This window comes from Adiantum capillus-veneris, chromosome 18 (assembly GCF_014529385.1).
Source record: "Adiantum capillus-veneris isolate H3 chromosome 18, ASM1452938v2, whole genome shotgun sequence".
Classification (NCBI taxonomy): domain Eukaryota; kingdom Viridiplantae; phylum Streptophyta; class Polypodiopsida; order Polypodiales; family Pteridaceae; genus Adiantum; species Adiantum capillus-veneris.
The window spans coordinates 24,093,071-24,117,060 of record NC_140948.1 but is presented as its reverse complement, the minus strand read 5'-3'; the positions used below and the strand labels follow the sequence as shown (position 1 = coordinate 24,117,060).

At 44.7% G+C, this 23,990-nt stretch overlaps 1 protein-coding gene across 6 annotated transcripts in view; it reads left to right on the top strand.

Moving 5' to 3' along the window:
- The first annotated feature begins 283 nt into the window (after positions 1 to 283).
- LOC147435352 (uncharacterized) overlaps positions 284 to 23,990 on the top strand; it is a 102,472-nt gene continuing 78,765 nt past the window's right edge. For 4 of the 6 annotated variants that reach the window (XM_086488415.1, XM_086488414.1, XM_086488413.1 and 1 more), the window contains exon 1: positions 292 to 569. In XM_086488415.1, coding sequence (XP_086344541.1) covers positions 429 to 569 — 141 coding nt within the window. In that variant the 5' untranslated portion in view covers positions 292 to 428. Of the gene's footprint in view, positions 570 to 23,990 lie in introns of all 6 variants that reach the window. The other 2 variants (XM_086488416.1, XM_086488417.1) reach the window with 2 other exon arrangements.

The following is a 23,990-nucleotide window of genomic DNA, read 5'->3' as shown; positions in this document are numbered from 1 at the left end:
AATGCTATAAAGAATTGAAGCTAATTGCATACAATAGAGAAAGCAAGCATGTCAAGGTAAGTTTTGGATTTTGAGTGTTTAGATAGTAAAGAAGTATACAAAGAAGGAGAGAAATAAAGAAAAGAAGAGGATATGGTTAACGAGTTACCATCTCTCTCTCTCTCTCTCTCTCTCTTTTACTGAAGGCGGAGTGGGACAAACTGGTTGATAGGCCACGTACTGCGTAGACATGGTCCTCTCACTTTAGAGATGCCTTTCCAACATGTAGAGCGTATATTTTCTAGTTGAGATCAGTTTATGGGGCCTACTAGTTTCTTCCCCAGCGCTCACTACACGTAGACTCTAGAGCTTATTTCTGGACGAAAGGCAATTTGATCATTAGCTCAATACCACCTCGAGGCGCTCCGAACGTTGTGAGAAAACAAGAGATGAGTCGAGGTACTCGTGGCTTCCTCCAAAAAGCGCGCCTTCTCTGCTCTTCAAACTTGACACTCAAATGCGCACGCAGTGGTCTGCAGCGGGCTTGTCTTACGCAGCAGTCGCGAGGGGTCAAAGTCCTAGGGTCAGAGGTGAGTTCTTCAACTCACTCCTATGCAGAGGTTCTGTGGTATAGTGTGTTTGTTGCACGTCTCTCTCTCTCTCTCTCTCTCTCACACACACACACACACACACACACACATTTTTTTGTAATGTCAGATTGAATTACAATAAGAAACCTCAAGGCGAGAAAAACCATAGAAGGTATTGCAAACTGTAACTAAGAAACAGTCAAAGTAGAGCTGGTAATGGCTAATAGGGAGCTCGTTCAAGTCATAGGCAACTTGAAGAGATTGTCTAGATATCTTGAAGAAAGAAACATATTCCACTTGAAGTTGCTGAAACATGAGGAAATTCCGTGCTCTCCACACTGTTCATAGTACCGAGAATCTAACCCAGCCGAAAAAGTATACATACGACCGAAGCAAAGGCGGAAGCACTCCAAAGATCGAGAAAAATTTACCGAATTGTGACCCAGGGAAATATGAGCAAAGAACTGAAGAGATGCTATCCACAAACTGTCGCGTACGAGAACAAGACCACAGTAGATGTGGAATATTCTCAATGGCTGCACCACAGCGAACGCATTGCGAAGAGACCAATCTCCTAGAGCGCAGTAGTTTGCTAGTGGAGAGAACCCAAACAATACATCTCCACATGAACAAACGCTCCTTGAGAGGTAGCTTAGCATGCTACAATTTCATAACTTTATTCTGCCACCAAGTGACACTCTTATTCATATTCCATACCTTGTTACAGTGTTCTTGGATCCAGGAAGATGACTACAAATGATAGTACACTTTCTTTGCAGATATCGAACCAATCGAAGAACCAACATAGAGCCAATCGCAAATTCGATTGTCTTCAACCAGTGGCGGGATGGGAGATATAGAGTCGACCAACTCCTTAATGGTGTCCCACATGCGCCTGTAGTGTAACTCAAGTTCAAAGATAAGAGTAGCCTGTCTGAAGGAGAGCACCCGTCCTTCAACGTCTATCACATCTATTATCCTGTCAACACCTTTCTGAGAGAGAAAGTAAGTCTGTTTAGGAGAGCATTGAACAAGAGTCTGAACAAAAACTGTACTCCAATGCAAACTCTCCAATTAAAGTGAAGTTCCACAGGTGTCATCTCTACCATTCCACAACAATTCCCTCGTGACCAACTTCCAATCTGCCACTAAACTGGAAGCAAAGGGACATCCCGGAATTGTAGCTTCAATTTTTCCAAAAACCACATCCCAATACGACGGTTGCCAAAGGCCAAGAGCTGGCGTGGAAGCCGCATGAGAGCACAAAAACACAAGCATCTGCGTCTAGGGCTTGTTTTGTTCAACTAGTACCAACAACAAAGTAGCCTTCCTTGCTGTAACATGAGAACACAAATGAAGGGTATTCAGACCACCACGTTTTGGAGTACATAGCTTATCCATCGCAAGCAATCACAAGCCTTTTTTGTGAGAGGAAGTGGACCAGAAGTGCTCCAGAATCCGAGACATGAAATCCCCGAAGACGGCGGGGTGGCCAATGCAACAATGGCAATAAAAATTGCATGTATGCCACCAAAATAGACTGCACTATTCTGAGTTTTACATGGAGCGGCAAGGTAGACAATTTCCAATAATGCAATTTAGACCTCAGTTTATTCTCAACCCATTGCAACAACTTCGCATTGTTAACCGACCAAGCCAACGGATAACCAAGATGCCTCACAATCTGATCAGGCTTCACTATTTCACTTGGCCATAACAATGAACATAGCATGCCAATCCATTTGATGCAACGACAACAATTTAGATTTTCGGAAATTCACTTGCAGACCTGCAGCCAACCATAAACATGTAGTGCTTCCATAACACAACGAATATCCTCAGGTTGATTTCTAGGCCAAAACATGGAGTCATCGGCATACGCTTGTGCCACAAAATGATCATGAGCTGACAGTTGCAATCCATGTAGCCGATCGAAAGCTGTTAGGGAGTCTAGATACAACAACAGAGGATGTGTAGCAATAGCATACAACGTGGCACTCAAAGGGCATCCTTGCCTGATGGATCGACCAAGATCCCATAATCGAGTCAGCTCACCATCAAGAATTGCACAGATTGACTGTTTTCATAAAGAAAATAGACTACTCAACGCATCCTGGAAAGCCCAAAGCCGTCATGATCTGAGCATTGAAGTCCCTATGAATAGTGTCAAATGCTTTCTCTATATCAATGTCATGTGACACATCCAACCCTATGTGTCCGTGGACAAGCTACAACATAATAGGGTTTAGTCAGTTCAGTTAGTCTAGATTAGAAGTGATCTGGCACTTTTGTGAGTCTATTCGTAGACTGTGCATGCCCAGTCACTTAGTATAGATGCATATCCTCTGGCTACACGCAGCACACATCATGATCATCAGTATTCCCATCAGAATCCATAAGGGGAATTTTCCAGTGATTTTAGCCTATTTTCCCTATTTTTGACATTTTTCACTTATTAATTTAAGTGACTTTCCAACAAAAGTAGGTAGGGCAATTTGGGTAAGAAAATATATAAGCAAATCAAAGTTAGCACTCTTGGGCAGTTGAGCAAGGAGCACAACAGGCCACAGGCAGCAGGTACTTCCCTCTCTCAGCAAGAACTCTCCAAGCTTCCCTTGGCGAGCCCCTCTCCCATCAGCTAGTGTTTTTGGTCTCCATCCTTACCTCCCTCAAGCCTTGGCGATTTCAGCCTTACAGTCCTCGCCAGCAGTCCTAGACCCCTAGTGTTTTTACTAACGCTACAAGCAGCCCAGCGTTTTCTATTTTCAACTCATTTTGGCAGCAGATGGTTAGCGTTTTCAGCATGCATGAACATCAGCAGATTCAACCCTAGTCATTACAAGAGATCCACCATTTTCAGCCCTCAGAAACGCAGCCAAAACAGAGTTTTCAGCCACCCTGAGTCAGTCCCAGATTTCAGCCATAGTGTTTTTATGGCCAGCAGATAGAAGACCATAGATTTCAGCCCTTAAGTTGTCGTCGTCATCCTGTTAGGAAATAAGACGTAGCTAAATAGATTTTTGAGTAGATTACTTAATGGAGAGAGATAGATTTCACACACAAGAGATTATAGAGTAGAGAGAGAGAGAGAGTACACACGATATATGTGGTTCACCCAATGTGGGCTACGTCCACGGGAAAGCAGCCACTCAATGGCTTTAGCACTTCAAAAGAAGAAGTAGTTTACAAAGGGATTAAACCCTTGATAGAGCTCCCGCCTTGCTTCACTCTCACCACCTCACACTCACCTTGTTGCATCAACTTCACACTCTGAAATGTGTGTAGAAATGGCCTTCTTTTATAGGCCAAAAGGGCTGCCCTCTCTTATGAGAGACAGCCATGTGTAGCCGCCCTTGTGCGAATAAGTCCAAATCGGACCCTCCAATCCGCCCATGTGTGGCCGCCCTTGAGAAGACAAGTCCGCTTTTGAATTCGGCAACCGGCCACCGGCCATTGACTTTCGACCACCGGCCATTGACTTCCGACCACCGGCCATCGGCCATTGACTACCGGCCACCGGCCAACCGACCACTTTCCGGTCGCCGTCCGGCCATAATATTCCGGCGAAAAGGAATATTCCTTGTATGCACCTTGTCACTTGTATGCACCTTTTCTAGCTTTAGCTATCCCTCTTCCAAAAGAGTGCGTATGAAGTGATATCTCACCTCAATGTGCTTTGTCCTTGAATGAAAGGCTGAGTTCTTCGCAAGATGGATAGCGCTTTGGCTATCACTGTACAAGACACAATTGTCTTGTTTGAATCCAAGCTCTTCTAAGAATCTGTGAAGCCACAGAATTTTTTTGCTTGCCTCCGTCATTGCTACATACTCTGCTTCCGTGGTAGAAAGTGAAACCACTTTCTGCAGCTTTGAAGCCTAGCTTACTGCTGTGCCTCCAACCGTGAACACATAGCCAGTAGTGCTCCTTCGAGTATCTTTGTCACTTGCCATATTTGCATCAGTATATCCTTCTAGAAAAATATCAGTTCCTTCAGAATACAAAGCATTTGTTGTTGTCCCTTTTAGATACCTAAGTATCCACTTCACAGCTTGCCAATGCTCTTTACCTGGGTTGTCCATGAATCTACTCACAACTCCCACTGCATGTGCAATGTCTGGCCTTGTCCAGACCATAGCATACATTAGAGAACCTACCGCTGTAGCATATGGAACTTTAGACATATAGGCTATCTCCTCTTGTGTCTTTGGACACATATCCTTCGTTAGTTTAAAATGACCAGCCAAAGGTGTAGAAACTGGTTTTGCATTTTGCATTGCAAACCTTTCTAGTACCTTATTGATGTAATCTTCTTGAGATAGCTTTATTGTCTTCTTCGTCCTGTCCCTTGATATTTTCATACCAAGTATCCTCTTTGCAGCACCTAAATCTTTCATTGAAAAAGATTTAGACAGCTCCTCTTTCAGGTCTTTGATGTCCTGCATGTTAGCACTTGCAATCAACATGTCATCAACATACAACATTAGGATGATGAGTTTCCCATCTCCCAAATTTTTCATGTAGACGCAGTGATCCGAGTTGCATCTTGTGAATCCATGATCCAACATCCATCGATCAAACTTCAAGTACCATTGTCTTGATGCTTGCTTTAAACCATACAAGCTCTTCTTTAATCTGCAAACCATTTTCTCCTTACCTTTTACTTCATACCCCTTTGGTTGAAGCATGTAGATTTCCTCCTCTAAGTCACCGTGAGGGAATGCCGTATTTACATACATTTGCTTGAGATTTAGATCATGAGCAGCCACAAGGCTTAAGACAAGCCTAATTGAGTTCATTTTTACAACAGGAGAAAATATTTCATTGAAGTCAATACCTTTCTTTTGAGAAAAACCTTTTACCACAAGCTTAGACTTGTACCTTTTCTTCCCACCTTCTTCTTCCTTCAGCTTGTACACCCATTTGTTTTGAAGTGCCCGCTTACCTTTAGGCAACTCAAACAACTCCCATGTTTGGTTGCGATGTAGTGAGTCCATCTTCACTTGCATGCTCTTCGTCCATTCTTCTTTGGATTCATGTTGCATAGCTTCTTCGTATAATTCCGGCTCTCCAGAATCTGAGATCAAGAGATGGTTGAAGGAAGGAACAAACCTTTCTGGAGGTCTACTTGCTCTTGTATATCTTCGGGGAATAGGTTGAGGCTCCTCATTTGGTTGATGTTGTTGCACATTGTCACCGTTTGCAGTCCTTGAGTCTTCACTGTCCTCAAGCTCCATGTACTCATCGCCTGTTTCTTTTGTTTGTTTTCTTTCCAAGTAATCTTTGTACATATTTTGTTCGTTAAAAATTACATCCCTACTCCTTAAGATTTTACCATCTTCAGGATTCCATAAGCGATACCCAAAGTCTCCTTCTCCATAGCCAATGAAGAAACACTTTTTGGACTTTGCATCTAGCTTTGATCTTAGGCTTCTATCTATGTGCATGAAAGCCTCACACCCAAACACTTTGAGAAATGCATAATTCACCGGTTTACCTGTCCATGCCTCTTCTGGAACTCCCCCATCCAATGCCGTTGAGGGTGACCGATTGATTAAGTATACAGACGTACTTACAGCTTCCGCTCAAAGCTCAAGCGGTAGGCCTGCATGTAGCCGCATGCTTCGTGCTCGTTCCATGATTGTCCTGTTCATCCTTTCCGAAATTCCATTTCGTTGAGGTTTCCTTGGGGTTGTCCTTTGCCTCCGAATGCCATTGCTAGCACAAAAACTTTCAAAAGCTTGGCTGTAATATTCGCTTCCATTGTCGGATCTGAGGCATTTAACCTTGGTACCTGTTTCATTCTCCACAAAGGCTTTCCATCTTTGAAATATGAAAAATACATCGGATTTATTCTTCATGACATAAACCCATGTTTTTCTAGTCGCATCGTCTATGAATGTTACATAGTACAATGAGCCACCAAGTGATGGTGTACTTGCAGGACCCCAAACATCAGAATGAACCAACTCAAGTTTTTTATTTTTTCTTTCATTTCCTGATTTTTGAAATTTTACCCTCTTTTGTTTACCATAAACACAATCTTCACAGAACTCTAAGTCAACTTCTTTCAAACCTGGTAGAAGCTTCTTTGTTTGAAGGATTTGCGTTCCTTTGGCACTCATATGCCCAAGTCGGTAGTGCCACACCGCACTGTCAACTTTTGTAGTTGCTGCACAAGCCGAAGGTTGCGTGCTAACAGTACACAAGTAAAGTGTACCGACTTTTTCTCCCTTGGCAACCACCAAAGATCCCTTTGAGATCTTCCACCGTTTGTTTCTGAATGCAATGTAGTGACCTTCATCGTCCAATTGTCCTGTAGAGATCAAATTTTTGCGAAGAGAAGGAACATGCCTAACATCTTTAAGCTTCCATTCATTTCCGTTAGCAGTTTTGACAGAAACTGTACCTTTGCCGATAATCTCACAAGCTTCATTATCTCCGAAGTATACATACCCAAAATTACCTTTGGTGTAGTCTTGGAAATGTTGCTTGTGTGGTGTCGCATGGAATGAAGCCCCGGAATCTACTATCCAGGAATTAGACACATTGTCTAATGAGAGAATTAGAGCATCTTGCTCTACTTTACCTGCCACATTGGCCTCCGATGTTGGCTTGTTGTCTTGAGACTCTGTCTCCTTCTTCTTCTTGGACCAAAAATCCTTCTTGACGTGGCCCTTCTTGCTGCAGTTCCAACATTCAAGAACTGACTTTGTGCGTGACTTGCTCCGCCTTGAGCGATCACGACCCTTTTGGTTTTTGAACCTCTCCTTAGGCCTTCCTCTTGTTTCCACTGATAGTGCAGCACTTGATGATTCTCCTGTGCTTCTCCTTCGCATTTCCTCGCTTAGGAGAACACCCACAACATCATCAAACTTAAGAGTATTTGTGCCAGAGATAGAATTACTTACAGCCATCACAAGGCTGTCCCAACTATCCGGTAGAGATGATAGTATAAGGAGAGCTCGCACTTCGTCATTGAAATTGATTTTCACCGATCGAAGTTGACTTATGTTTGTGTTAAAGTCATTTAGGTGTTCTGCAACTGAACCATTCTCTGCCATCTTTAGATTGAACAAGCGCTTCATAAGAAATACCTTATTGGATGCCGATGGTTTCTCGTAGAAGTCGTCAAGTGACTTCATCAAGTCTTCCGTGGTCTTCATCTCTGAAACATTGAAGGCCACCGTTGACGCCAAGCTTAACCGGATTATTCCCAGTGCCTTTCGATCAAGGACAATCCATGCTTCATCTGCCATTGTTGCGGGCTTCTTCGCAAGACCGCCTAGTGGCAAATAGAGGTCCTTCTGGTAGAGATAGTCTTCAATCTGCATCTTCCAATGTTGATAGTTTTTGCCGTTGAACTTCTCAATCTTGAGCTTCCCTTCCTCCGCCATAACTCCCACTCAATTCAAGGAATCCTTTCCTTGAGATAATTTAGCTACGAGCAAACCTTGCTCTGATACCAGTTGTTAGGAAATAAGACGTAGCTAAATAGATTTTTGAGTAGATTACTTAATGGAGAGAGATAGATTTCACACACAAGAGATTATAGAGTAGAGAGAGAGAGAGAGAGAGAGAGAGAGAGAGAGAGAGAGAGAGAGAGAGTACACACGATATACGTGGTTCACCCAATGTGGGCTACGTCCACGGGAAAGCAGCCACTCAATGGCTTTAGCACTTCAAAAGAAGAAGTAGTTTACAAAGGGATTAAACCCTTGATAGAGCTCCCGTCTTGCTTCACTCTCACCACCTCACACTCACCTTGTTGCATCAACTTCACACTCTGAAATGTGTGTAGAAATGGCCTCTTTTTATAGGCCAAAAGGGCTGCCCTCTCTTATGAGAGACAGCCATGTGTAGCCGCCCTTGTGCGAATAAGTCCAAATCGGACCCTCCAATCCGCCCATGTGTGGCCGCCCTTGACAAGACAAGTCCGCTTTTGAATTCGGCCACCGGCCACCGGCCATTGACTTCCGACCACCGGCCATCGGCCATTGACTACCGGCCACCGGCCAACCGACCACTTTCCGGCCGCCGTCCGGCCATAATATTCCGGCGAAAAGGAATATTCCGGCAAAAAAATAAAGTCTCGGGGGCGGAGGCCCCCGAGGCCTCTAAAGTTGCCCCTGATTTTTGTCCGTGAAAATTTTGGTTTTTGGTGAGTGATTTTCCTTCACGCACGATGGCTTCTCCTCATAATGGGGACCTTACAAATGTGCGCTTTTACCACAGAAAATTAAAAGGGTAAATCAGGCTCCATACTTAACACATCCCCGTCATCGTTACCGACATAGTCCCAGGTTGCATCAGTCCATTGCATCGTCATTGTACCACTTTGTGCAATCAATAGTAGACCACTCTCGCCGACGAGAGTGGGGCCTTTGGAGGAGGGTTTTACAACGTCTCTGGTGTCGTATCTCTCTTCTCTCTCTATCTCTCAGTCTCATACACTTGCATGCACAATGTCCATTCACTTTGTTTGTGATCATAGCATTCTCTCATTAAGAACGGAAGGCTCTCCCTTCCATAAGAACTAAAAGGAACCTTGAGCAAATATGGATCACTCATCTTGAGAACTACAACATTCATTCCGCTGCACCTAACATTGGTATCAGAGCTTTGGCAGTGTTCTGTATCACTCAAGGAAAGAACCACAAGAATCACAAGAATTTTTTTTGCTTGTTGCGGTCGCACGAACCCAAGTTCGCTTGGGCGTGTCGATTGTTTTTGAAGAGTGACAGGAATCCCAAGAAAGAAGGGCTTGTCTAGCTTCCCCTTGTGCCTCTTTTCACTCATTGAGAGCGGACGGTGCACTTAGTGGCCGGTCAATCGACGTGAGGCGGGAAAAAGCAACCTTGGTGTGAGCGCAAGGCCGCCAAGGGGTGCGCCCGCGGAAAGGAGTAGAACTCGGGTGAAGAGAAGATCCTTCTCAAACGCGGTTTGCAAGCGAAAGAAAACCTCAAGAACCTCAAGAGCCTCAAGAACCCAAGCACCCAAGAACCCAAGACCCTCAAGAACCCAAGTTCCTTGTGAACTTAAGAACCAAAGATCATAGTGCATGGTCGTCACCCGAAGCGGAATAGATACTTCGCATACAGGTGATGAGCACGAGATAGGCGACGAAGGATTCTCCCCACCAGGAGATTTTTCTAACCTTCCCCCTTCGCCATCTACGCCACGAGTTGGACCCACGTCTATGGAGGCGATGGTCAAGTCGATGTTGGACATGATGGCACAACAACAAGAAACGAATCGAGTTGCGTGGGCATAACTCGCAAGCAAAGCAGAACAACAAGAAGCTAAGGACCGTGAGCGCGACGAAAGAAACGCAAGACTTGCCGCTCAACAAGAAGACAATCGCCTTGCTTTAGAACGCGAGCGCGACGAACGCAAAGAAAGAAAACAACAAAGAAAGGCGGAAGAGGCCGCGCTTAGGCGGAAGAGGCAGCACGAAGCGCGGCCCTTGAGGCCGAGCGTGCAGCTCAAAGAGTGGCTTTGGAGATCGAGCGTGAGGCTCAACGAGAACTATGCACTCAAGAATTGATTCGACAAGTACTTGCCTCAAAATCCGAACCACCCAAAGATCGTGGGAGTTCCTCAGGTGGCGCAAGCCACGATGCGGATTCCAACAACCCAGTCACAGAGAAGTTGACTTTCAGTAAGTATGATGGTACGATGGATGCTACGGTTATTCATTCTTGGTTACATCAATTTAATGCTTATTTTGCAACAACTAAGAAGACAGGAAATAGCAAAGTTTTGACGGCAGCTATGTACCTTGCCGGTGATGCTATTAATTGGTACCACGCATGGCAAGAGGCACAGTTAGCCGCACACCTAGATGAAGCCGACGAATTCACGCCCCTTTCCTTCAATTGGGCTATTTCCAAGACAAGCTCAAGGCGCGGTTTATGCCACCTTAGTACCTCGCACGATTGGAGGACGAGTGGCGCGCTCTCAAGCAAAATGGTATGCCGGTTATGTCTTGTTCTAATCGTGTTTTGCAGCTAGGTACCCAATTACGCAGGTCGGATGATGAACGCAAAGAGGCATTCCTTTTTGGATTGGACGAGTATATCAAGTACGATGTCAAGGTGCTTGATCCAATCGATCTCAACAAGGCGTTAGCGATTGCTCTCGCACAGGAGATAAGCACAACAAGGGAAAGCCTAAGGAGAACAAGACTTCCACAAGTACCTCGCAGACTTCTCAGAACCCTCAGAACGGTAAGAACGGTAAGACTGGTAAGAATGGTAACTCTTCTAACCAATCTTCCAACAGTCTCTCAGAAAAGAATTCTTCCAATGAATCTAAGGGTAAGGCTAACACAATTGCTAAACCTAAGCTTACTCCAGATGAAAAGGTAGCACAAGGAATTGTAGGAGGATACATCACGTCAGAAGAGCAAAGCACTTATTCTAAGGAAGGTCGTTGTTTTCATTGTCACATTAAGGGTCACATAAAAAGAACATGTCCTAAGCTTGAATCGAATGAATCTAAAGAATCCACAAAACCCACTTCCTCTGTCAATGCAATTAATGATAACACGAGTGTGCCCCAAGTTTCTCCTGACCCTCCCATTGATGATTCTCTCATTAAATGTGATGGTCGTACGTCGGGGCAGCGTTTTGTCATATTGTTTGACCCAGGTAGTATGCATGATGTGATGTGACACATCCAACCCTATGTGTCCGTGGACAAGCTACACCATAACAGGGTTTCCGTCAAGTCCAGTCAGTCTAGATTAGAAGTGATCTGGCACTTTTGTGAGTCTATTCATAGACCGTGCATGCCCAGTCACTTAGCATAGATGCATATCCTCTGGTTGCACACAACATGATCATCAGTATTCCCTTCAGAATCTATCAGATTCAGGCAGTGGAATTTTCCAGTGATTTTAGCCTATTTTCCCTATTTTTGACATTTTTCACTTATTAATTTAAGTGACTTTCCAACAAAAGTAGGTAGGGCAATTTGGGTAAGAAAATATATAAGCAAACCAAAGTTAGCACTCTTGGGCAGATGAGCAAGGAGCACAACATGCCACATGCAGCAGGTACTCCCCTTTCTCAGCAAGAACTCTCCAAGCTTCCCTTGGCGAGCCCCTCTCCCATCAGCTAGCGTTTTTGGTCTCCATTCTCACCTCCCTCAAGCCTTGGCGATTTCAGCCTTGCAGTCCTCGCCAACAGTCCTAGACCCCTAGCGTTTTTACTAACGCTACAAGCAGCCCAACGTTTTCTATTTTCAGCCCATTTTTACAGCAGATGGTCAGCGTTTTCAGCATGCATGAACAGCAGCAGATTCAACCCTAGTCATTGCAAGAGATCCACCATTTTCAGCCCTCAGAAACGCAGCCAAAACAGAGTGGGAATGTTATTATCACTAGAACAATGCGTGCGTATCAATCCTGTGAGGGTTCTTTGGACCTAGGTTCGAGAGCCAAGATCGGTTCTTCGGAATCTATCGAATCTTCTTGTGGGGGATCTGTGGACCTTGACTCGAAAGCCAAGATCGATTCTTCGTGATTGATTGAATCTGCAACGAGGTTAGCTTCGCTAGAAAAAGCATCCACTAACTCATCATCCTTGTGAACAATCACATCATCTTCATGCAACTCATCATGCTTGTGAGAAATCACATCTTGATCATGCAAATCATCATGCTTATCATCATGCTCATCATTATCATCCAAATCATCATGGTGATCACAATCATGCAAATCCTGTTATTATCACGAAACCATCGAATGCCCAAAATCATATCACATCCTAAGAGAGAAGAAACAATAAATCTTCTAGTGAAGACAGCTTGTTGAATTGCAAACAACACATCAAGGCACTCCTCCGTGATGAGAGCGTCCATACCGGGAAGAAAGCCAGAGACCTCCATCGAAGATCTCGGACTAACTTCGAGGCGGGCTCTCTCAACAAGAGAGGGACTGATCACATCATGCATACTACCTGGGTCAAACAATATGACAAAACGTTGCCCCGACGTACGACCATAACATTTAATGAGAGAATCATCAATGGGAGGGTCATGAGAAACTTGGGGCACACTTGTGTTATCATTAATTGCATTGACAGAGGAAGTGGATTCTGTGGATTCTTTAGATTTATTCGATTCAAGCTTAGGACATGTTCTTTTTATGTGACCCTTAATGTGACAATGAAAACAACGACCTTCCTTAGAATAAGCGCTTTGCTCTTCCGACGTGATGTATCCTCCTACAATTCCTTGTGCTACCTTTTCATGTGGAGTAAGCTTAGGTTTAGCAATTGTGTTAGCCTTACCCTTAGATTCATGGGAAGAATTAGACTGTTGGAAGATTGGTGAGAAGAGTTACCATTCTTACCAGTCTTACTGTTCTTACCGTTCTGAGGGTTCTGAGAAGTCTGCGAGGTACTTGTGGAAGTCTTGTTCTCCTTAGGCTTTCCCTTGTTGTGCTTCATCTCCTGTGCGAGAGCAATCGCTACCGCCTTGTTGAGATCGATTGGATCGAGCACCTCGACATCGTACTTGATATACTCGTCCAATCCAAAGAGAAAAGCCTCTTTGCGCTCATCATCCGATTTTCGTAACACGATTAGAGAAAGACATAACCGGCATACCATTTTGCTTGAGAGCGCGCCACTCGTCCTTCAATCATGCAAGGTACTAAGGTGGCATAAACCGTGCCTTGAGCTTGGCTTGGAAATCAGTCCAATTGAAGGAAAGGGGCGTGAATTCGTCGGCTTCATCTAGGTGCGCGGCTAACTGTGCCTCTTGCCATGCGTGGTACCAATTAATGGCATCACCGGCAAGGTACATAGCTGCCGTCAAAACTTTGCTATTTCTTGTCTTCTTAGTTGTTGCAAAATAAGCATTAAATTGATGCAACCAAGAATGAATAACCGTAGAATCCATCTTACCATCATACTTACTGAAAGTCAACTTCTCTGTGACTGGATGGTTGGAATCCGTATTGTGGCTTGCACCACTTAAGGAACTCCCACGATCTTTGGGTGGTTCGGATTTCGAGGCAAGTACTTGTCGAATCAATTCTTGAGTGCGTAGTTCTCTTTCAGCCTCACGCTCAATCTCCAAAGCCACTCTTTGGGCTGCACGCTCTGCCTCAAAGGCCGCGCTTCGTGCTGCCTCTTCCGCCTTTTTTTGTTGTTTTCATTCTTTGCGTTCGTTGTGCTCGCGTTCTAAAGCAAGGCGATTTGCTTCTTGCTCGCGGTCCTTAGCAATGCGATTTGCTTCTTGTTTATCCATCATGGCCATCATGTGCTTGACCATTGCCTCCATAGGGTTTGGTACACTTGGTGGCGTAGATGGCGAAGGGGGAGGGTCGAAAAAATCTCATGGTGGGGAAAATTCTTCGTCGCCTCTCTCATGCTCATCACTTGTATGCGAAGTATCCATTCCGCTTCGGGTGACGACCATGCACTATGATCTTTGGTCCTTACGTCCACGAGGAACTTGGGTTCTTGAGGGTCTTGAGGTTCTTGAGGTTCTTGGGTTCTTGAGGATCTTGAGGTTTTCTTTCGCTTGCAAACCGTGTTTGAGAAGGATCTTCTCTTCACCCGAGTTCTACTCCTTTCTGCGGGCGCACCCCTTGGCGGCCTTGCGTTCACACCAAGGTTGCTTTTTTCCACCTCACGTCGATTGGCCGGCCGCTAAGTGCACGGTCTGCTCTCAATGAGTAAAAAGAGACACAAGGGGAGGCTAGAAAAGCCCTTCTTTCCCGGGATTCCTGTCACTCTTCAAAAACACGATTAGGAATCAACACGCCCAAGCGAACTTGGGTTCGTGCGACCGCAACAAGCAAAAAAAAAATAAAAAATCTTGTGATTCTTGTGGTTCTTTCCTTGAGTGATACAGAACACTGCCAAAGCTCTGATACCAATGTTAGGTGCAACGGAATGATTGTTTGCGCTTTGCTCAAGATGAGTGCTCCGAATTGTGCTCAAGGTTCCTTTTGTTCTTATGGAAGGGAGAGTCTTCCGTTCTTAATGAGAGAATGCTATGATCACAAACAAAGTGAATGGACACTGTGCGTGCAAGTGTATGAGATTGAGAGATAGAGAGAGAAGAGAGATACGACACCAGAGACGTTGTAAAACCCTCCTCCGAAGGCCCCAGTCTCGTCGGCGAGAGTGGTCTACTATTGATTGCACAAAGTTGTACAATGACGATGCAATGGACTGATGCAACCTGGGACTATGTCGGTAACGACGACGGGGATGACGACGAGGACTTAAGGGCTGAAATCTGTGGTCCTCTATTTGCTGTCCATAAAAACGTCATGGCTGAAAATCTGGGACTGATTCGGGGTGGCTGAAAACTCTGTTTTGGATGCGTTTCTGAGGGCTGAAAATGGTGGATCTCTTGCAATGACTAGGGCTGAATCTGCTGCTGTTCATGCATGTTGAAAACGTTGACCATCCGCTGCCAAAATGGGCTGAAAATAGAAAACGCTGGGCTGCTTGTAGCGTTAGTAAAAACGCTAGGGGTCTAGGATTGCTGGCGAGGACTGCAAGGCTGAAATCGCCAAGGCTTGAGGGAGGTGAGGATGGAGACCAAAAACGCTAGCTGATGGGAGAGGGGCTCGCGAAGGGAAGCTTGGAGAGTTCTTGCTGAGAGAGGGGAGTACCTGCTGCCTGTGGCCTGTTGTGCTCCTTGCTCATCTGCTCAAGAGTGCTAACTTTGGTTTGCTTATATATTTTCTTACCCAAATTGCCCTACGTACTTTTGTTGGAAAGTCACTTAAATTAATAAGTGAAAAATGTCAAAAATAGGGAAAATAGGCTGAAATCACTGGAAAATTCCCCTGACTGATTCCGATGGGAATACTGATGATCATGCTGTGTGCAACCAGAGGATATGCATCTATGCTAAGTGACTGGGCATGCACGGTCTACGAATAGACTCACAAAAGTGCCAGAGCACTTCTAATCTAGACTGACTGGACTGATTGAACCTTGTTATGCTGTAGCTTGTCCACGGACACATAGGGTTGGATATGTCACATGACAATCAATCCAATAAAATCTTTAGCAATATTATCCATAATTTGCCGGCGAGGAATAAATCCATACTGAGCCGGATGTATGCCGGAAAACAAATGGTCAGCAACACGTGTAGCTATCATTTTTGACGACAATTTGTAAATGACCGGCATAAGCGTTATTGGACGCCAGTGTGAGAAGGATTCACACAATGCTTGCTTAGGCAACAATTTCACCAGTCCTTTCCACGATTGTGGCAATAATTGCGTGGTCCATGCATGATTTATCATGAAAAGGAGAGGCTGCTTAAGGGATTCCCAAAAGCGAAGGAAAAATTCAACCGTAAGCCCGTCCTATCCAGGCGATTTCCAAGGACCAAGATGTAACAAACTGTCGTGCAACTCATCCTCAGTAAAACTGGCCTCAAGGGTAGCTGCATCATTTATTGTCAATATAGGATGTACATAAGACAACAATAACTGTCTGGCTTGCAAAACCTCACTCGAGGGAGTGTCAAGCTTGGCAAAAACTCGTTGAAAATGATCCACCATTGAGTCCGCCAATTGACCTTTCTTGGTTGTACATTGCCCAGCTTCGTCTTCAACCCTTTTGATAGAGGCAGATGTCCTCGAATGAGGCAAGTGCTTAAAGAATTGTTTCGATGAACAACCTTTATCCATAAAAGCGTATTGCCTAGATCTAATTTTCCATTTTTCAAGTTTTTTCTTATCATTATGTATCAACGAGGTTTTGGCTGCGCATAATTCCTCTTGTTCTGAATCAGTTAGCCTTCTAGTATCTCTCTCACACACACACACACACACACGCATGCACGCACACACCATTTCATTTTGGTTATACATACACATGCAAACACACACTTTTCTTTAGTGAAACTTATTCTTGATTGATTAGAGGAATGTGCAAGATATGACCACCCAAATTGTGTGAATCTATGTTAAAAAGCTAGAAACAATCAAGAAAAGTCTCAAATGGTTGAAGTTAGTTGTCTCCCAAATGGAAACAGTCACGAAGAGGCTGAAGAAAGTGTGGGTAGGGTAAAACAGAGTATGAAAGTATGGGTAGGGTAAAGCTGAATAATTACTACCACACAAAGAGCATGCTCAAGGTAATTCCTTGCATGATCAACACCCCCCAAAGGGCCTAAAATCGCACCCAGGCAAGAAAGTACTTGTACTCCAATAATGATGGATTCGGTCGACCACAAATCTAGAAGAATTCTCCGAAACAATAGCAAGAGAAATAATATTGTAGCCTTTGTGTAACGTCACTAAAAAAGTTTTGAGCATGAGAACAACGAACACATGAGGCACTGTCTCATCTCATTGGTGGCAATAGCAACATAAAGAGGAAGACATGCGTTGACGTGATAGGACTTCAATTGAAGTGCACGTATGAGACAATGCCAAAAGAAAACCCGTTGTTTGAGAGGCAATTTGCACTGTCACAAGACGGGCATGTTAGGTGCAGCGGAATGATTGTTTGCGCTTTGCTCAAGATGAGTGCTCCGAACTGTGCTCAAGGTTCCTTTTGTTCTTATGGAAGGTAGAGCCTTCCGTTCTTAGTGAGAGAATGCTATGATCACAAACAAAGTGAATGGACACTGTGCGTGCAAGTGTATGAGACTGAGAGATAGAGAGAGAAGAGAGATACGACACCAGAGACGTTGTAAAACCCTCCTCCGAAGGCCCCACTCTCGTCGGCGAGAGTGGTCTACTTATGATTGCACAATCTGGTACAAATGGTATGCATGAGACTAATGCAAGTCTAGGCTATGTCGACGATGACGACGGTGATAACGAAGTCGACCTAAGGGCTGAAATCTGAATCTTTCTACTGCTGTCCAAAAACTCTATGGGTTGAAATCTGCGAACGTTCTATCTGCTGAATTCTGACTCTATGTCGGTGACGATGTCGATGACGACGATGCGACGACGCGCTGAAAACGCAGATGCTGAAATCTGCGTTTTCCGGGCTGAAACTGTAAACTTCGCGGAAACTGACCGTGCGGCGAGGAACTGCTGTGGGAAGGTGAGATCTGCGAGGTTCGGAACTTGATCTGCGATGTCTAACTGCTGAAAACTGAAAACGCTGATAGTACTTGACTTTCCGTCACGATGATCTGCAAAAACGCCGAGGTGGTGCTGCAAATAAAAAACGCTAGGGGCTGAAATTGGTGTTTCTGTCACCGTGGTTCTGCAAATGCAAAAACGCTAGGCTGATCTGTTGTGGTCTTGTCCCCAGGGATTTGCAAGAGCAAAACGTTGGCTGATCTGCGGTGGTCTTGTCCAAAAACGCGAGCAAAGCTGTTGTGAAGCAAAAACGCTTAGAAGTCCTTGGGTTCTGCTGAGAAGTTGCCTGTTGAGCAAGGTGCTCCTGCTGCCTTTTCTGCCAAATAGTACTAACTTGGGTTTGCTTATATACAAACTTAGCAAAATTGCCCTACCTATTTTTGTTGGGAAGTCACTTAAAAATAATAAGTGAAAAATGTCAAAAATAGGGAAAATAGGCTAAAATCACTGGAAAATTCCCTTGACTGATTCTAATGGATTCTGATGGGAATACTGATGATTATGCTGTGTGCAACCAGAGGATATGCATCTATGCTAAGTGACTGGGCATGCACGGTCTACGAATAGACTCACAAAAGTGCCAGATCAGTTCTAATCTAGACTGACTGGATTGACTGAACCCTAATCATGGTGTAGCTTGTCCACGGACACATAGGGTTGGATGTGTCACGTGACAGGGCACCACGTGCCAATAGAAAAGAACAGACTGAACAGGCTTTTAGCACTTCAATAACAACTGAATTGAAAGAGAGAGACGACAGGCGACACGGAGTGGCATAATTCCACCCCAGAGAGTATTGGCCCTAAACCTTGGTGCCCCTTTCGGTATTTCTTTATATTGCATCAACTTAGTACAAGCTGGTACTCCAGACTCTGCACCTTCTCCAGGAAGCATGCCAAAGAATGAGCCCTAACCTCATATTTAAAGGCCCTTGGCCTAAAAAGCAATTACAGTGAAAAGCCTTCAAACTCAAAAGCATATGGTCCCAAAGCAAAGCCAAAAAGCTGCCAAAGCAATTTACGAAAATCCGTACAGTCCTGCCACGTCAACACCGCCAGCGTGAAAAGCGGAAATCCGTACAGTTTTGCCACATCATCAGCCAACGTGATTTTTGAAAATCTGCCACGTCATCAGCCTGTTGCGCAAGTTCTTGTGTGTGTGTGTGAGTCTTGCTTTATTTCCTTTATGTCACTTGGGGCCCCATCGGACGGGGTCCCCATAAGTTGGTAGGACTTGTTCTTCTGTTACTTGTTTTTCTTAGGGTTTAGGCCCCTCGCCAGCATCTGCAAGTTGGCTCCCTTCTTTAGGCCTTTGACACGTCAGCAGTTTGTGACATCTCTCCTTCTTGAAAGAGAGTAATCGTCCGCGATTACAGCATAACTGCAAAACAACTCAAGCTAGCTCAAAAATTTCCGAGGGTCATTCCGAGGGACAATCAGTTTGCTCTTTTTGTTAAGAAGTTAGCTTCTCCTTTCGGCTCTTTTGATCAAGGAGGTAGCTTCTTCTTTTGTCCACATTGGAACTCTTGATATTCCGGCGTAGTAAAATTAGCCATCACACCCAGACCGTACTGATCTTCCAGGGGTGTCTTGATGCTAAAATTACATACCTAGGCAATCTCATCCAATTAGGAATATTCAGTAATTGGCACATGACAATGCAACATAAATGCTTACATATGCATGTTACAAGACATAGAAACATAAAGCCGCCGATGAACACTCCTCCCGCATAACCTAACAAGGTCCGGGCCGGGAGATATTCAACGACTCCCTCATCACTCCTGCCGCATAACCTAAAAAGGTTCAGGCCGGGAGATATAGAGGCCTTTTACAACCAAACGCCCCCCAGACCGCAGCCTGCGTCATTTGGAGGTGCTGAGAGTAACCATTGCTCAAACTTCTTAATACTCCTCCCACATAACCATCTAGGTCCGGGCTGGGAGTCAAAAACAACACTTTTCAATCATCATTTCTCACAACTCTACTCGGGAGTAAAATCACCAATCATTGAAACCAGTATTAAAACCAGAGTCAAACATTTCAAATCGGCACCAAAACAAGTTCAAAACAGATACTTTCCATTTCATACAAATTTTCAAACAATACTTTCTAGCTATAAAGAAAAACAAACAGAGAGAGTTCATTCAAGGTTTTGTTCAGACAACCGAACTTTGAGGACGATTGGCTTGTCCTTCTGCATCACGGTGATGGTTGGGTTTCGAACGTGGAGAGTCGCGTCATTCTTGTCGTGCCAAGGCATGCCCAAGAGAACGTCGCAATTGCCCAACTTCATGATGTGGAAATCAGCTTTTCCATGATAATCTTGAATAGTCACTGGAAGAGCACCAATGAGTGGTACTACTTTTTGAGTTTGCCCCGTGGCTAGCTCAGCTTCAATTTCTCCACCCTCTACATCATAATCAAAGTGCATCTGCTTTAAAAATTCTGGATGGATGAAGTTCTCTGTAGCTCCGGGATCAAAGAAAATAAGGGCTTTGAAGCCATTGACTTTGCCATATGCTTGACACAATTCATTTGTACTCTCAAGACGTATGCCATAAATATCAGAAACTAGTCCAATAGCGGGTTTAGCTCTCTTAGCAGGAGGTGGCGCTGGGGTTCTGTTGACCGTTGGTGCGAGCGTCGGCTCCTCTGGTCTATCAGTGCGTTTGGGACAATTAGAACGATTATGCCCTGTTTGAAAGCAGCCAAAGCATCGGCCTTCTTGTAGTAAGGTGTCTCGTTGTTGAGTGTCAAACGAGGTCTTTGTGGTTGATTTTCACGACTCTCGAGAATTTGTTCGTTGTTGCCGAGAGTTGTGGTTAGTGGCTAGAGATTCTTCTGTGGTAAACTCTAGCTTTCCCTTCATCAGTTTGTAGCTGACCGCGGCATGGTCCATAAGTTCTTGCATGGTAGAGACTTGCTTGGATAGACAATATTCTTGCAATGGTGATGGTAGTCCAATGGTGTATTGCTCGCATTGGGCCTCCAAGGGAACAAATCTAAAGAAGGACACCGGAAGGTACACGTCGAGAAACCTTTGGTTATATTCGTCCCTGGTTTCGGTGGCAAGCATTTTCAAGTTGCCCCACTCTACCAAAATCCGGACTTCAAATATAGAAGTCATGTAACTACGTGCAAAAACTGTCTTGAAAGCTTGCCAGGTCCTTGGAGTATGTGGTTCTGTCGCGATTGAACGCCACCATTGCATAGCATTATCTTTAAGAAATCTCCCTGCTCGAGAAATCTTGGATTCTTCTGTATAGTTCCCTAAAGCAAAGATGTTGTCGAATTGTTGTAGGAACTGTAATGCTTTCTTGCGATCTCTCACCTCGGAAAAAGTGAAAAATTTGACTGCCGTGCCGCCATCTTTGAAATCTTTGGGTTGGTTAGGCGCATATCCCGGGTATGGATAATAAGGGTATCCATATGGGCTCCAACCACTGTAGCTTGGTGGCGGTGGTGGTGGTGGAGGTGGGAGCAATGACGGTGGCAAAGGCGGTTGCTGTAAGGTGCAGCAGAATGAATGTTTGAACTTTGCTCAAGATGAGTGCTCCGAACTGTGCTCAAGGTTCCTTTTTTTCTTATGGAAGAGAGAGCCTTGCGTTCTTAATGAGAGAGTGCAATGATCACAAACAAGTGAATGGACACTGTGCGTGAAAGTGTATGAGACTGAGCGATAGAGAGAGAAGAGAATACGACACCAGAGACGTTGTAAAACCCTCCTCCGAAGGCCCCACTCTCTATGGCGAGAGCGGTCTACTTATGATTGCACAAATCTCTACAATGCTTGGACTTGCCAACGATGTCGACGACGACGAGACGGGCTGAAATCTGAAAACTCTAATGGCTGAAATCTGCAAATCTTTATCTGCTGAATTCTGACTCTATGTTGGAGACGATGTCGATGGCGACGATGCGACGACGACGCACTGAAAACGCAGATGCTGAAATCTGCGTTTTCCGGGCTGAAACTGTAAACCTTGCGGAAACTGACCGTGCGGCGAGGAACTGCTACGGGAAGGTGAGATCTGCGAGGTTCAGGACTTGATCTGCGGCGTCTACGGGCTGAAACTGAAAACGCTGAGGTTTCTTGATGTTCCGTCGCGGTGAAACTGCAAAACGCTGGGTTATGGTGCAGATGCAAAAACACTAGGGCTAAAAATCTGCAAATCTGTCGCCGGTTGTCTTGCAAATGCAAAACACTAGGCTGATCTTATGTTCTGCTGTTGCCGGAATCTGCAAGTGCAAATCGCTGGCTGAGCTGGTCCAAAAACGCTAGGTTGTTGCTGTGGAGCAAAAACGCTTTGGGGTTCTGCTGAGAAGTTGCCTGTTGAGCAATGGTGTTTCTGCTGCCTCTTCTGCCAATTAGTACTAGTCTAGGTTTGCTTATATACAAACTTGCTCAATTTGCCCTACCCACTTTCCAACAAAAGTCACTTAAAAATAATAAGTGAAAAATGTCAAAAATAGGGAAAATAGGCTAAATGCATTGGAAAATTCCCCTGAAGGATTCTGATGGATTCTGATGAGAATGCTTATGATCATGTTGTGTGCAACCAGAGGATATGCATCTACACTAAGTGTCTGGGCATGCACGGTCTACGAATAGACTCACAAAAGTGCCAGATTACTTCTAATCTAGACTGACTAGACTAATTGAACTCTTGTCCACGGACACATAGGGTTGGATGTGTCACGTGACAGTTGCACTGGATCAGGGTTAGATGGCTGCACCATATTCCTGAAGACTCCCCCGATCGAAACAGACGGCTGAGAAGGTTGCCGATTGAAAGCTCTCGTACTTTCTAGTGCCGGAGGAGGAGGTACCACCTTGGGCATCAGAGGGGGTAACATGTAGTTCAAAAATTGTTGAAAACTTTGCAGCATCGGAAGATTCTGTTGAGGATGCCATGAAAGAATGTCGTGAAGCTCGTTGAGCAGAAATTGCAAATATTTTGCTGAATCCATGAATTCCAAGTCTTGGGTTCTTATGGCTTATGCCCTGTAAGACACAGCGATGAAGACGGGAGCGCGCCTGATGCGCGATGAAGGGTGTGAGTGGCTAATAGGTCCGGGATCGGAGGCCGACGATACCTCAAACCGAATATACCTCAAATAAAATTCCAATAGCTCTATCTGCTCTTATGTAGGACCGGTATGCTTTCAGAAAAGCACACGTCTGATGCTCTGTTACCACTGTCACAAGACGGGCACCACGTGCCAATAGAAAAGAACAGACTGAACAGACTTTTAGCACTTCAATAACAACTGAACTGAAAGAGAGACAACACGCGACACGGAGTGGCGGAATTCCACCCCAGAGAGTATTGGCCCCAAACCTTGGTGCCCCTTTCGGTATTTCTTTATATTGCATCAACTCAGTACAAGCCGGTACTTCAGACTCCGCACCTTCTTCAGGAAGCATGCTAGAGAATGAGCCCTAACCTCATATTTAAAGGCCCTTGGCCTAAAAAGCAATTACAGTGAAAAGCCTTCAAACTCAAAAGCATCTGGTTCAAAAGCAAAGCCAAAAATTTGCCAGCGCAATTTACAAAAAGCTGTCACAAAGTGATGACGTGGCGGACAGCAGAAACCCTAATTTCTGCCAGAAACCCTAAAATTCCTGCAAACCCTAATTTTTGCCAAAAACCCTAAATTCCGGAAATCGAGGAGGCGGATTATTAATTTTTTTTTTTTTTTTTTTTTTGGGAAAATGATGAGCGACGCGAATTTTGCTTTTGCTTTTTTTTTTTTTATAAAAAAAAAAAGAGAAAAGACTCTCTAAGAGAGAGAGAGAACTGATGCTTTTGATTTTAAAAGCTTTTGGGGCTCTGCTTTTGGGCATCCCTTGTAACCTTTAAATTAGTGGTGAGGGCCTCACTTCTCAGAGCATCTGGACGCAGAGTCTGAGAGTGAAACCCTAACCGCTCTCTTGTACTTTGATGATTGATTAATACAAAAAGAAATACCGAAAGGGGCGCCAGTCTTTGGGGCCAATATCTCTAGGCACGGAACTCCGCCGGGCCAGTGCAAATCTATTGTGATCTGTGAATTGTTTTGAAGTGGTTATTTGGTGCTGTCGCAGTTGATTCTTGACTTGGAGTGTCCAAGTTTGTTACAGTGGTATCAGAGCACGGCCGATTTCTCTTCTACGGGAAATCCGATCCCCGAATTTTTTTTTTCCGCGGCACCTATGGCTTCAGGCAATGATCAGTCGACTCCCTCTGCATCTGGAGATGCGGGCTGGGATCACAACGAAGATTCAGACAGAGAGTATGGCCCGCCTCGGCCTACTCAGGCGGAGCAAACAGAGATGGAGCGTCGTCAAT